Genomic DNA, 15,185 nt, shown 5'->3' with positions numbered 1-15,185 from the left:
AATCGGGATGCCTGTTTTGCTGTGAAGCTTTCGTTTAAGTTCAAGAGTCAGGAAGAAATTTCACAAGACCAAAACAGGCCAATGATTCTGTTGTTGCTTGCTCGTTTAATCTTAGTAAATCCTCGCTGTCCTGTGTTAGTTTGAGTTTAATCGGATTAAACTCTGGCTCTTTAAAACCATGTGGTAACTATATTCACCACCTGCATTTTGCTTCAGTAGTATTATTTATGGGTTTAATATGGTTTTCAGAATAAACATCGATTATTTCCTTAAACGGCATTAGCAAACTATTACTCGCGATATCAACTGTATATTTTAATGCTACTGAGATGAAATTCGGACTTCAAAAATGTTTCACTGTCCTATGATTTTTGTAATAATGCTATATTCTATTTCATTACCGTCTTATTTATCAACTGCCTGATACGGTGCATTATGTTCGTATTATACTTATACATCATAAGATTATTTTTTCTATTTTGCTGACTTAAGAGGAAATGTTTATAATATTATCTGTGTAAGTAATTATAATTTAAGGTGTGACGGATTAGGGACCCTCTGGCCTGTTGTGATTTTAGAATTCTGAAGTTTCGCGGAGATATATCGATACCTCGTGTGGGACTCGAATCTTTGGCCTTAATAACAGAGAGAATGGACACCATTGCTTTTTCAAGTCATGGGTCGTGCGTCAGCGATATCCATTGTGCAGTGTTATTTATGTTCCAAATGTCAATAAGTGAGGTCAAGATCAGTCATTCATTATTGAGGCGGTCGGAGTCGGTGAAAGTTGCGTGTAGCTAATGAATGGGTTTACCAACTCACGTGCTCTGTGCCGCTGTGGAAAAAAAACCTAACACCGATGTGGGAATGAATCTCAAAATCTCTTTAAGTTGCTGTTTCGGAAATATCATTAAACCCGAAGATTTCTGTCTTCTGGGTTATTGCGCCCTGTAGTCGTCACCCTGATGACGGAGGCAGTATGACCTCTGAAACGTTGGTGGAAATCTACCAGACTACACGGCGCAACAACCCAGAAGACAGAAATCTTCAGACACACCGCTGTGAAAACCTATAAACCAGCGGATCTTTTTAATGGTGAAGTATGGTGTTTTCTGTGCGGTACGGACTGAATTCTAAAGTATTATATAGACGAGCTTCGGCTTCGAGTCCTGCGACCGGCCAACTCGACCAAGGTTTTCCGTGGTTTTCCTCGGTACTAGAGCAAATGCTGAGTTGGTACCCAAATCCCACGTTGCTCTGCATGCCTCCCATGCAGCCCTCTCAGAGTAATATCAAAATTCCGCTCTATAGTAGCCCCCCCCCAACCAAAATTAACGTAAATTATTCCTAACGCCACCCCCAAGGCCAATATCAAAATTCAAAATTAACGCAAAGACCCGAATCAACTCCCCCCCCCTACCCTATTTCTTACCCCATCCTGTCTCCTAAATCCCTTGTCCTCACTAAACTTATTCATACCAGAAGGACGAGCGGGCACTGCCTGGGAACCTTCGTAGCCCACAACCAACTTTATACCCCTCCCCCATTTATAACAGTAGTGCCTATCGCTACTCCCCCCACTTTCTCCCTTCTCTCTCTCTCTCTTCGGCTTCGAAGATATAAAGACACAAATGTAAGCATCTGTAAAAACCTCAGCTTTCCACACCCAATTACACAATTCATACATTTCCTAACTTCTTATTTTCGTCGTCGCGTTGGAACTGGTTATGGGACTCCCTCAACCTCTTGCCTCCAGGGTTAAAGCAGTCGGATGGTGAGACAGATGCCGACGAGGGTCCCTATCTGAAGGGCGTATCCCGGAAACACTATTATCGCCAGAAGGCGTGAACAGGATGGGGCCGCTGTGTTTAGTCTGTGTAAATCTCGCGATGAGAACGGGATACAAGTATGTTATGCAAATAATGATTCATAGAAACGCACGTTGGCCTCAGATATTTAACTTACGTCACGTAAAACACGACGTACGGCAAATAAAACATATCCTGCTGTGTTAAAAATACATCACGCACGTACCGTTATGTCCACCTGCAATCCATCAGTCTGTCAGTACAATCTGACAACACAGCACAAACGACGGTAGAAATTAAAATGAGATCTGCGGTAACGAACAGACTTTGCATCCACGAAGAAATTAATTAATAGGCCTGTTAACTTCGAAGTGGATTGCTGGCAACGTCGCAGCCATGTGGCCTACATCTGTGTCTCTCTCTGCGTGACTGTTGTTTGTTAAACCATTTTATTATCGGCTGAGCCGCGCGTTTGTTGTGGTCTGAGAGCGATGGATTCAGCGGTAAGAAAAGAAAAGAAAAGAAAAGAAAAAGTTGTTTGGAATGAAACTCACTTGTAGCCAGCGAGGATGTTGACGAGCGTGCTCTTGCCTGCTCCAGATGGTCCCATGATGGCCGTGAGCTCCCCAGACCGAAATTCACCGCTGACCCCATGTAGAATCTCCTTCTTCTCTGCGAAGGATAAACACGGGCATAAATTTCTGTTTCGTTTCACAAAAGCGTTCTCCGATGTGATTTGTTATCGCGTAATTCATCACCTCCGATCGCCCTGATGATGGAGGCAGCAAGGACCTCTGAAACGTTGGTAAACTTCTAATAGACTACACGGCACAACATAGCCTGTTTCCCAATAGAAGGAAAAAAAAACTACCTCTACTCCGAAGCCAACAAAGTCAGAGATGGAATCCTTACACTATTTCCCAGGGTATGTGAGAGTTACAGCCACGGTGGTCTAGCGGTTAGAACGCTGGCCTTGTAATCCTGGGGTCTCGGGTTCGATTCCCGGCGGTGCCCGAATTTATAACTTGTGTTGGGCAAGGCCGTGGTCTAGGCAACACGGAGTTTTCCTCCGTGGCATCCCAACAATTACTCCTTTCACACACAGAAGAAGGCAATGGCAAACCACATCTGGATCATCTGCCAAGAACGTATATGAACAGGTCCCAGTCCGAGAAAAGGATGGAAGGATCCTGTTCATATGGACCTGTCCTCAGACAGAACACTAAATAATAATAGAAAGTGAGAGTTATGATGATAGCAAGGGAATCCGTGATACTTCGTCCACCGTGAATCCAACTCGGGGTCACCCAGTATTGACTCCTAGATTCCACGGCGAGAAGTTTGCGTGTGACCCTCATCCGTGGTTCGGACCCGACTTAAAACAGTACGTCCAAAATCTCTATAGTTTATTCTCGCAATGTCCGTACATCTTTCCTTGTACACCATCCATACCATATTGAAATTCGACGCGGAATAAATTAATTAAATCAATTGATTTCAAGAAACTGACGAACTTTTCAACTGAACGGGCTGGACTTTATCGTAATATTCTGATACAGGAAATTGCATAATAGACCTCTCTACGTTAGAAATATGGCTTATTTTAATACAAAGGGTAGAACTTCTACACCTCAAGGTCTGTTTCTTACAAGTTAGCTGATAACGTGTTCACTTCCTTGGAGATAAGGACAGGAAAATGCAAACGCACCCAAGAACAATGACGAATGGAGCGGAAACTGCCTCCAGACGTGAAGAGCTTTCAAACGAATTCGTACCTCAGAACTCGCTTTGAAATGCGTGCATTTAAACTCTGAGAATTTGAATGAAACCCAATCACAGTTCACACTTTTCATTTCCAAACTTTTTCCGGGCCTCACGAAGGAAGTTCGTTGTCGTCGTACCTGTCCGTCGAGTTTAAAAGAGCACAGTCAACCGGACCAGTCTGACGGCATCTCAGAGCAAGATGGAGAATTTTGTGACCCCCCCCCCCCTCCCGGGGGGGGGGGGCAGATGTGCCGGGAGGCCGGAAAAAATTGCACTGAGGAGCTCCATAATTAATATTGTTAGAATGATCAAACCAAAAACCATGAATGGGCAACACACATAGCAGGTGTGGGAAATAAGAAATGCTTACAAAGTTTTAGCTGCATAGCCTGAAGGGAAAGAGACCGCTGTTGTGTACACGGTGATTAACATTCGGATTCCGTAAGAGACAGAGAATTTCTGGACCATCTGATCTGCTCAAGAAGAAATATCCTACACTTAGTTAGATACGTCACTGTATATGTTCAGGATGATTTTATTTATAAGGAACGAAAGTGGATCAAGGATTCTTGGTAGCTCAGACGTCTTTTGCCGTTAAAATGCAATTAGCACAAATATAGTTGAATGATTAGAAAGGAAAGTGGCGTGTTTTTTTTTTTTTACGCTAACTTTTCATTTGTACGGACTGCCAATTACAAAACTTAATTTCATAAGTTCAACGTTCTAGACTAAAATATATTGGATGAATTTTATTTTGGTTTGTATCGGTTCAAAGTAACCTCAACTTTTTACATACATCTCAAATCGAACTTCTTTTCCCACAGAGAAAGCCATTTTGTCAAAGTATACACTGGAATATTATGTAAATGATTTAAATTTATAGTCTTCTCTTGAAACTTTTTTCATAACGAAATAACATGTAAAAATACTTATTGCCCCAGTATGTAATTTGTCTGTCACTCCGTCACCAGAAGTCTTTAAAGTTTTCACATGTTTGCTTCCTCAGAGTACATTCTTTCACGTTTGTTAACAAGTAATGCGGTAATTTCTCGGAGGTATTTTCGTTTACATAACGTTGGCAGCGTTAATATAAAACATGGTCACACAGTTTCAGCCCCAGAATACTTACTAATACTTAATAAATCCGATAAAAGTGAGACGTATAAAACTTGCATTACGCAACAAAATATGTTCCACTAGTAGACAATCTTTATTTATCTCTACTAAGCTGGATAATCCTCTGAAAACAGCAATTTATCAAAGGCAAGGATGAAAGTGTTTTAATTTTTAATCCTCTGAAGCCGAAGTTCGCATAAATAATATTTTAAGTATTCAGTCCGTACCGCAAAGAAAACATCACACTTCACCATTACAAGGAACTTCTTCCTGCTCGCACTAAAATGACGTAACCCATGAATACGAATATCAGAGTTACTGAGAAAGGTTAAATTAAATTTGGCGTTATGTTTTCCCTCCCTAGAATTCATTCTTTAATGTAATGCGAGAACTTCTAGAAAAATGTGACTTTCTGTGGCAAACTTCGACTTCATTTGTTTTTGGATTACGCACTCAGCTGTGGCACGTCCAATGTGGCGGGGAGGGGAGTCACTTCCGCATTGTGATGGAACAAGCAGGAACATCGAACCCGGTGTCCGTAATACCACAAATTGAACGGAGGCTATACCTCCAAAAAAAAACAAATTTTTACGTAGTACAAAATCCTTCCAACTCGGATATCTTTGTAAATCGACTTGTAATCTACTTTGACGCGGTTTTAAACCAGATAATAACAAAGCATTATCTTATAGATCTAATTAATGACTTTGACTTTCTCATGCTGAGACGTACAGTGTGTCCCAAAAATATGTATACGCAATGTTGACGGATGTAATGGTTGTTTGTATACGTCTTTATGGGACATCTGGTACTTGTTCTTGAATAATTGGCCTGGCTTGTGACTTTCGAATTGCGTTACGTCATCTTACATTCAAGGTAAGCCAAATTTTTTGTAAAACAATGCCCTTACAGTTAAATGGGTCAGAACAGACCGACTGGTTTGTTACGACTACACGAGAAGTAACAGGAATGCAGACGAATGACCTGTCGGACAGGACATGTGACCACAAGTTGTTGTACTACGCCTCTTTTCGACATTAGCGATTGAATTTTTCTTTTCTGTTTGCGTAACTGAACTTTGAAGCAATATTTTGTATTTCTGTAACACGAAGAGCTTTTTTTCTTACCATCCTCGTCTTTAAGTTCGAGCTTTCATCTTGTTTCTTACGTTACTTGACGATTGTTTATCAACTGCGTATTTTACATGTCTAAGAAGTGGAGTATGATTTTTTGAATAATGAGTTTTGAGTAAAATCGGAGTCTTTGCCTGAAATTACTCCCCATCGAAACAATTATTTATCGGGATTGTACCAGTGATTGGGCTGTTTTGAATACTAAAATGAACTTGCGATTTCATAAAAGCCAGGGAATTTTTTTTTGACTGGCTGAGGGACTGTAAGATTATCAAAGACTCTATTTTATTGAGTTATTACTGCTATTATTAATAGCTTCTTTGCTGTTTTCGAGCACTTTGATACATTCCTCCTCATTCTACTACCACCACCGTCATCATTCAGTTCCTTCTAGGACCCGTGCGAACAGCTGAGAGCCGGTGACAAGCGAACGATAACAAATACATACGACAGACAAAACAAGTGAGAACAAAATTGAACTGAATTCATCTGAACGTTGTCTCTGAACAATTTCTCGTATCGACAAAATTTTCGTCAAAAGGAACACCGTTTTTGCTTGAAAATGTTCAAAAAACCTGTTCATGTCATTTTAATCAATGAAGTTACTAGTTATAGGACGGTGTATTAATGCACTTCTCGCACTGAATTCCAGTGACCATGATGAAGTGGCTGATTACTTTGCCCTTGGAAACGTTAATAAGGAATAAAATATTATGTCATGAGAACTGTTACTTAAAGTTCTGTTACCCAGCATCCTGTTCAGTGCACATGTAAGAAGTGGACAAGGTCGGAAATCTGAGCTCCATACCCTAATGCGTGGATTTTTACCTCCACGCCTTTAATGCGTGTGGCTTAGACCCAATGTGAACTTATCAGTTCTAATCAAAACTTAAAAATTAGCTTTTAAAAATAGTACGTAGTACAACAGGTGAGATTTGAGGTTTTCAAGGCTGTGAGTACGAAGATGGCTGTCTTCTGGAATGTTACGCCGTGTAGTCTGGTAGAAATTTCCCGACGTTTCATGGGTGCTTTATGAAGACAGCCATCTTCATAGTCGCCGTCGTGAGAACCTGAAATCTCACTAAATATTTTAGCATTGCATCAATAGCTTCATTTATAAAAAAACAAATTGAGAGAAGGCGCGCAAACTTTCTATCATACAGAGCAGAGCAGAGCTGTAGTAGGCTGGTTTCGCCATGTCACCATTCTGACCTGCATTTCCCATACTGAACCAAAGATGATTATTGTGTAACACATAGCATCTGTGGGTATTAGGACATTTTGCCTTCTAGCGTAGAATGACCGGTCGAAAAAAAATCGGGAATGGACTTTCTGTATTGCAAAGTGACACAATTTATTGCATAATTAACTTTGTAAATCGCATTTAAAGCACAATATTTATAATATTTCTTCATAAGTAAAATTAGACGTGAAATAATCTCCATGGGGGACTGAAACCAATTTTGTTTCTAAGCGCCTTCAAAATAAAGCCGACCGCCTGACTCCGCCGAACCCCACCACAGCAAAGTCAGAACCTAATTTCGACATTTTCTGCAGCGGGCGAACGTCAGACTCATACACTCGAGCATGACGGATATTGGCTTTTATATTAGGAGCAGATTCTACCAATGTCGTTGGATACTGGGAACGACCCGTTCTCCAAGTACCTGAGCACTGCGGGTCCCAACTTTTCGTTGGCTTTGATCTAAAGCCTTTTTGGTAGGACTCCTTGGATGAGGGATCGGCCCGTCGCAAGGCCTCTACCTGTACACAGGACAGCACAACTCAGAAAAACGCGCACAAACATCCATGGCTTGAGTGGGATTCGAACCCACGGTCCCAGCGACCAAGCGGCACAAGGCCCACGCCTCAGACCGCGCGGCCACTTCGGACCCCAATGTCGTCAGAAATATACTAATAGGGGATCTGAATAAAAAACTATTGAATGACATCGGTTGTGTAAGGCTCTTTTAATGTTTTCCTAATATAATTTTTAATTTTCCATAACTAAATATCATGTGAATAATATTTGAAAAGCCACGTCCTACCCCAAAAAATACGATGTCACGTCTTTACTGTGGAAATTGGGCAGTTGAAATTGGTAATAAATCAAACGCAATTTATTATGTAAAGTAAATTAATAAATTAACTTTGTGGGCCGAACAGCTTCTGAGTTTTAAGAATTGAGCCAAAGTTACAATTAGCCTTTAAAGTATTAATGAAATCGTAGGCAGCGGTTAAACGCTGGCCTTGTAATCCTGGGGGGTCTCGGGTTCGATTCCCGGCGGTGCCCGAATTTATAACTTGTGTTGGGCAAGGCCGTGGTCTAGGCAACACGGAGTTTTCCTCCGTGGCATCCCAACAATTACTCCATTCACACACAGAAGAAGGCAATGGCAAACCACTTCTGGATCATCTGCCAAGAACGTATATGAACAGGTCCCAGTCCGAGAAAAGGATGGAAGGATCCTGTTCATATGGACCTGTCGTCAGACAGAACACTAAATAATAATAAGATGAGGTGGTCTAGCGGTTAGAACGCTGGCCTTGTAATCCTGGGGGGTCTCGGGTTCGATTCCCGGCGGTGCCCGAATTTATAACTTGTGTTGGGCAAGGCCGTGGTCTAGGCAACACGGAGTTTTCCTCCGTGGCATCCCAACAATTACTCCATTCACACACAGAAGAAGGCAATGGCAAACCACTTCTGGATCATCTGCCAAGAACGTATATGAACAGGTCCCAGTCCGAGAAAAGGATGGAAGGATATGGACCTGTCGTCAGACAGAACACTAAATAATATAATATAATATAATGGGTTAGTGAAGTTATTTTTCTCTGTATCTTAGAACGTCGTGAATTTCTTGATCTTTACTCACCTGGTTTTATGTGCTGCAGTGACCACACATTGGTTCTGTAGTAGATGTCTGTGAACTCAATGTCAACAGCTAGTTTCTTGGGGAACCGGTGTTGAATTTTTTGGTGGTTAACAGCGTGTAATTTGTTGTTGTTATTCATCTGCTGCTGAGGAGGCACTGTCATCACCTCGTCAGTACCGCTGGTAGTTGTCAGTGTTGTCTCCTGGAGTCTGTGTTCCATGGATGCCGTAGATGGACTCTTCAGACAGCACGCTGTCTTCGGTGTACGTTGATCACTTAGCTTCATGTTGTTCTCTGACTGTCGTATAATTTCATTCGATTCAGAAAGGGTCTTTTGCCCACAATTTTTTTTATAAATTATGCCCTTACAATTTCCTCACTAGACTGATAATAATTAGGTTTAGAAATGTAATTAAACTATTCCGTGACACGCAACTAAATAGTAGTAAATTTATTTATCCAGAGTCCATGTATCGTTAAGTTCTACATCACTGACATGCCCACAGATCATTAGATAATTGATGTAGGCCGAGTCCACGTGCGTCTAAAGTCCACAGTTAACAAATAAATAGTTCACAGCGATTGAAAACTTGAACGTGGGATTTTGTACAACGTTAATTCCTTTGGTTTAATAGCGTGGTATCAACACAAATACTGAAGACTGTATTGTTAATACTCGAGGTACTTTCTAGTTGACGATACTAAATTAGCAGACAGTTTTTGTTTTTTTTTGTAAAATCGAAACAAAAAATATAAAATTCATATTCACTTGCTACGTCAGAAACTGAAGTAGGCCTGATATAGGAATTCACAAGTCGATGCTGTGTTTGAGAACACAGAACCATCGCACAGAAACTTGGTCTTTCTACCAACTCTAACGCCCGAACGTCGTACCTACAACGCTGTTCACACAACACTGGCTGCCAAGTACTGAGTAAAACGAGGCTAGTCAGAGGCCTGCAACCTAGGGAACCCTGAGACAGACGTAGAGCGATGACATCTAGTCGCATGACTTCACTCCTATGGGCAAATGTTGCAAACTTTTTTCTTACATTTTTTTTTTTAAATTATGTGCCTTGCATAACGCGTTTTAACGCCTCCTGACTTCTGAATCGCAAACAAAAATAATATGCAGTTAATTAGAAACGTTAACAATTATAATTTCGTAATGTTAAGACAGCTGTACCAGTTTTTAAACTCCTGGTGGCATATTTTCATATGTTTACATTGTACCACTGTGAATCATTCGCAGTTGTTTATCCATAGAGACTGGACCTAATTAAAAACGCAAGTAATTTAACTTAATTCGGTTCAGTCGTTTCTATACTTAAGGCTTTGACCGGGATGTTCTTTTGTTAAATCTTATGTGGTACCGCCTGATTCGACTTCTAATGGTTAAGTGAAGTGTTTTCTTCGCGGTACGGTCTGGATTCGTAAATATTATGAAGACGAGCTTCGGCTTCAAAGGGTTAACCAGCTGATTTTCGTAATGGTGAGGTGTAGTGTTTTCTTCGCGGTACGGACTGAATTCATAAATAATATTCAGACGATCTTCGTCTTCAAAGGGTTAAGAGACTAATACTCGAGGAAATTCTAACACACTGATGCACATTTATTCCCGACTGATAATATTAAACACTGATGTACGTCAGACAGTCTTGTTACATTGATTTAGTCTTGTCGCTGAGATTTGAGCAGGCAACATACTAATCGAATGTCAGCTGATGCATCTCCGTACATCGGTCTCCACCAGGGCTTCGCCTTCTCGTGATGACCGGATACCTGTAATGAATAATAACATAGGTAATTGATAGGGGGTCACGCGTTAACAGGATGAACCTATTTATGGTTACGACATCTATTCAGTGTTCATGTCGTGCTGTATTAGGGCTCAACGACTTCATTACAGTCTGCTGTGTACCTAGTCACATGGATCAGGCTAACCTTGACCCAACAAATTCAGTTTTCAAAAGTTATCTCTTCATAGCCCACTCTTAACTTAACGTACCATCCGCTTCAACAACGAATAGCTCATTTTGTATACGTTTCATAAGATACTCACTGTAAACAGCGATAATTTCCTTGAACAGCGTTAACCATTTGATCTTTGTAAACGTGAAGAGTTGTTTTCTTTGAGGTACGGACTGAATTCTTGAATATTCTTTAGGTTAGCTTCGAGTACGAGGAGTTAAACAATTAAAGAGAGTAAAATGTCCTGTACGTGGTACCCAAAATGGATCCTCTGTCGCCCAGCTCCGATTCGTGAATATTTTCAGGAACGCAATTCAAGGAAATAATGAGACGCTAAGAAACCAGGAAGTTTGATAACATTCAGAGTAGGAACGATGAACCCATTTAGCAATAAATGTTATCAAGAGGCCATTCATATACCCTCTGACGTGGCAGTGAACTTGCAGTCACTATTACATGCGTTTGATTTACAGAGAAAACATTAATTTTATATATATTCGTTGAGAAACATTTTTGTTTGGATGGCGGCTCTTCTAGCAGTAACTTTATAAAATGTAAAAAGTGAATAATTGTAGCCTACTCCAATTTCGATTACATATATTGTTCGTATCCGTCCTACCTCATTTAGCCACAAATTCTTAAGAGGAAAAATTAAAATGCATTAATAATCTTCTTCCCAATTCGGTAAGTCTGACTGATAGGATGAGGGCGTCTCTCTGAAACAGGCTGAATGAAGTCCTTCCTCCTTAGCTTGAACGTATTCCCTTTGAGTGATATACCCTATCAATTCTTACGAAGTTATATTAAAATCTTCAACTGATAGTATAGTTGTTTGTATTCGGAGTCAACTTTCATCGTATTTGCAGGAATACTTAAATTATTAAAATCAGTTACTATTTAAATAAGTATTTTCTTCAGCGAAAGAAAGAAATCAAATTAATGTCAATAGTCGAATTATGTTACAGATTCAAACGTACTTTGAGACAGAAATTATTTTTTCTTTATATTTCGTTAGACAAACATAATATTCAAAAACTTGAAAAGTAAACGTGTTAAGTTCAAGTCTACACTTTGTAATGCACGAATGTTTGTGCAATAACCCGTTTCAGATAAAGCCTCACGTCATATAGGGTACTCATTTTCAACCAATAACTCCCAAAATTAAGTCTCTCTGCAGCACTTTATGTAGATTCGAAATGAAAATTTTTATCGAAATCTGATAAGTAGTTTCGACGATTAAACATACCGAAGGACTTCTCTCCACTGTGCCTCATTTTAATTAGGTTCCCCTTTCAAAAATATGATTAAAAAGAGGCCGTTAATAAGATTCGAATTAAAGACAGATGATTATCTTCCATGAGAACCAGAAATCTCATCTGAAGGCTTAGTTCCTGAGATATCCTTATGTAAGGATTTGCTTGCCTTTTCAAAATCCAGTTTGAAACAGTTAATTTATCGGTTTCAGTGTTTGGCCGGCAAATGCCAAGCACGTGTAAAGACGTGCTGTTTGGCACCTCACAAAAATATTTCGTATAATATTTGTAGCGATGTTTTAAAATATGCTTAACACAGCATGTCTCTTAAGGTTGATAATGCAAAGAGAGCTTAGTCATGTTATCAGACCGAAAATACAAACAGTTAATTCGTCCTGTGACCGTGTTCACGTACTTTAATAAAACGGTTCTGTGTGTGTGTGTCAGCACGTTATATTTGTTTCAAGGATTTTTTTTAATGAGAATAATGCCGACTATGAGTTTGACACTTTAAGGTAGAGCTTAAACTAGACTTATAAGCGGTCAGTAACACGACCTCAATAACGAGTTAACGAAAAACTGGCTAACTCCATGATATACGATTCTTCTTAAGTCACTTAAATTTTAAGTAGTAAGACGTTGTCCCGCCACGGTGGTATAGCGGTTAGGACGCTGGCCTTGTAATCCTGAGGGTCTCGGGTTCGATTCCCGGCGGTGCCCGAATTTATAACTTGTGTTGGGCAAGGCCGTGGTCTAGGCAACACGGAGTTTTCCTCCGGGGGCTTCCCCGGTTTCTCCGTGGCATCCCAACAATTACTCCATTCACACACAGAAGAAGGCAATGGCAAACCACTTCTGGATCATCTGCCAAGAACGTATATGAACAGGTCCGAGTCCTAGAAAAGGATGGAAGGATCCTGTTCATATGGACCTGTCGCCAGACAGAACACTAAATAATAATAAGATGAGGTGGTCTAGCGGTTAGAACGCTGGCCTTGTAATCGTGGGGCCTCGGGTTCGATTCCCGGCGGTGCCCGAATTTATAACTTGTGTTGGGCAAGGCCGTGGTCTAGGCAACACGGAGTTTTCCTCCGTGGCATCCCAACAATTACTCCATTCACACACAGAAGAAGGCAATGGCAAACCACTTCTGGATCATCTGCCAAGAACGTATATGAACAGGTCCCAGTCCGAGAAAAGGATGGAAGGATCCTGTTCATACGGACCTGTCGTCAGACAGAACACTAAATAAATAAAAAATAAGACGTTGTATTTATGTGAGTCCGCAAGTAGACCTCATCCCAAGCGAACATCCTGTTTAATTTGCGTTTTAATATTATCCTTGCCGTCTACGTCATCTCAGTTTTGTCTTTTGGCGCCGTGTAGACTCGTAGCTAGACGCTAACGTTTCGGAGAAACATACTGCCTTCATCATCATGGTGATAATGACGGAGGAGGCAGCAAGGACCTCTTAAACGTTGGTAAAACATCCACCAGATTACTCGGCAGCCTAGAAGACAGCTTGGACACATGGAACTTCTCATTAAGTTCTTTTTCTGACCCTCTCGTCAGGCGGTGTTTTCTTTGCGGTACGGACAGAATTTTTGTTAATGTTTTGACGAACTTCGGCTTCAAAGGCATACAAGTTTGCCCTTGTGACAAATAAGATACAAGAATCTTGCAACCTCTGACTTTGATTTCACGAGTAGAAAAGAAAATTTCACTTAAGTCCATGTACATAATTAAGATACAACTGGTGCAGCAAAATTAGGACGTAAATAATATGTAATCTTTGTGACCTTTATTCCGTTTTCAGTAAAGTGCACTCAGGTCTTAGTAAAATTATTATCTAAAGAAAAACATGTTTCTATAAGATGCATTTAATGAGCCTGTGTCTGGCAATCAAACCTTGTATTAAATGCGTTCTTTTGAGGTCGTTAAAGTGTTTGTTATTTAATTGTGAATCCTTGTTTACAGTTTTATTAAATAAAAATACAACGTAGGCTAGTGCCTATATAACCCCGTCATTCCGGTCACAGTGGAATATTACGAGAAATTCCATCTTGTTTCCCGTTGAGTTGTGAAACCAGCGCAGATGTGGCGTATACTCCATCCCTGTGATATTCCAAGGCCCTTGGTTCTCAACGCTCTCTACATAAATACGCAGACGAGCATATCGTACAACACAGTCAGGATTTACCGATAGGAATCAGAAAGGCGTAAGAAGTTTTAACCCGTAAACAGAATTCAGCGTCGTCGGAACACGTAATGATTGCAGATTGTCCTGGCTACTTGCCTGTGTCCTTGATGGGCTGCGATTCCTGACACGTCCAGACGAGATTTTGGTCACGTAAAAACACGTTTGTAGTTACAGAAAGAATAATTTTAGTCCTTGTAACATGCCCGCATGAGCAAGAGTTGTTTCGCTAATCCAGGGTCGACCACGCGACGCGTACGTGGATGCTTGTCTTGGACGCCCTATACCATGAGGTTTTCCTCCGTTTCCAAGCAAAATCATGACAGGACTTAACCATATTCGTTGTCCCGAAAGTCCAGGATCACAGGAAAACTGTTAATTGGCAAAATACTTTAAAATGCGAAGCCAGATAACGTTTTAAGGGATGCAAAACAATTTTTGCATCCCTTAAAACGTTATCTGCTTAAGACACATTCCATTACGTTGTGAAGTAGACAACAGAAAAACGAGCAGCCATATCTGTTTGTTTCGAACACTTCCACATGAAGATGAACATTTAAGGTCGAAACATGTAATGGATTATCAATGAACATTGTAATTGTGTAGACGGACAGTCAACCGAAGGATGAAAACGTTGCTGCAAATGTGATGTTTTGAATCTCAAGTATTCGATTCTTTTATCTAGGGGGTGTTTACTGAAGTGAGCTGAAGTGGGAGGGGGGTGACGTCCTTCTGAAAACTCTGGAAGCACATTTTTATCTCTCTTCCACTGCAACATGGCCGTCAAGTTTAACTACAGATTACAGAATTTGGTTGGCGCCTGGGTCGGCCTACACAAAGAAACATTATTTGCAACAACTTATCCAAGGTGACAAACGCAAAAACTGGAAGTTAGCTCATTCCGCCGGGACCTTCACATGCCTTCGTAGCTCCTAATGCGAATCGCTGATGGTGTGGAAAATAACAGATACGAGGTGCGATCGGAAAGTTTAAAGACTGTGTCAATAGCGGGCGAACCGGATGTAGTACGAGCTTCTGCCTTTATGGGGTGCGGCCTACATTCATAG

General features: G+C 40.7%; 2 protein-coding genes across 7 annotated transcripts in view; one reads left to right on the top strand and one right to left on the bottom strand.

Moving 5' to 3' along the window:
• Trim9 (E3 ubiquitin-protein ligase Trim9) overlaps positions 1-15,185 on the top strand; it is a 260,942-nt gene that overhangs the window by 213,227 nt on the left and 32,530 nt on the right. The gene's annotated exons all lie outside the window — the stretch shown is intronic.
• Positions 1-15,185, bottom strand: part of LOC110839597 (ATP-binding cassette sub-family G member 1) — a 48,053-nt gene that overhangs the window by 16,839 nt on the left and 16,029 nt on the right. For 2 of the 5 annotated variants that reach the window (XM_022083962.2, XM_087347072.1), the window contains exons 2-3: positions 8,698-10,479; positions 2,363-2,480 (exon numbers count right to left, since the gene is read on the bottom strand). In XM_022083962.2, coding sequence (XP_021939654.1) covers positions 2,363-2,480; positions 8,698-8,983 — 404 coding nt within the window. In that variant the 5' untranslated portion in view covers positions 8,984-10,479. Of the gene's footprint in view, positions 1-2,362; positions 2,481-8,697; positions 10,480-15,185 lie in introns of those variants that run through there. The other 3 variants (XM_087347073.1, XM_087347074.1, XM_022083963.2) reach the window with 2 other exon arrangements.

This window comes from Zootermopsis nevadensis, unplaced genomic scaffold (assembly GCF_977971745.1).
Source record: "Zootermopsis nevadensis isolate Lab colony 2312 unplaced genomic scaffold, Znev_1.0 Znev_ptg000011l, whole genome shotgun sequence".
In the NCBI taxonomy this organism is placed as follows: domain Eukaryota; kingdom Metazoa; phylum Arthropoda; class Insecta; order Blattodea; family Termopsidae; genus Zootermopsis; species Zootermopsis nevadensis.
This window is presented reverse-complemented; position numbering and strand designations above follow the sequence as displayed.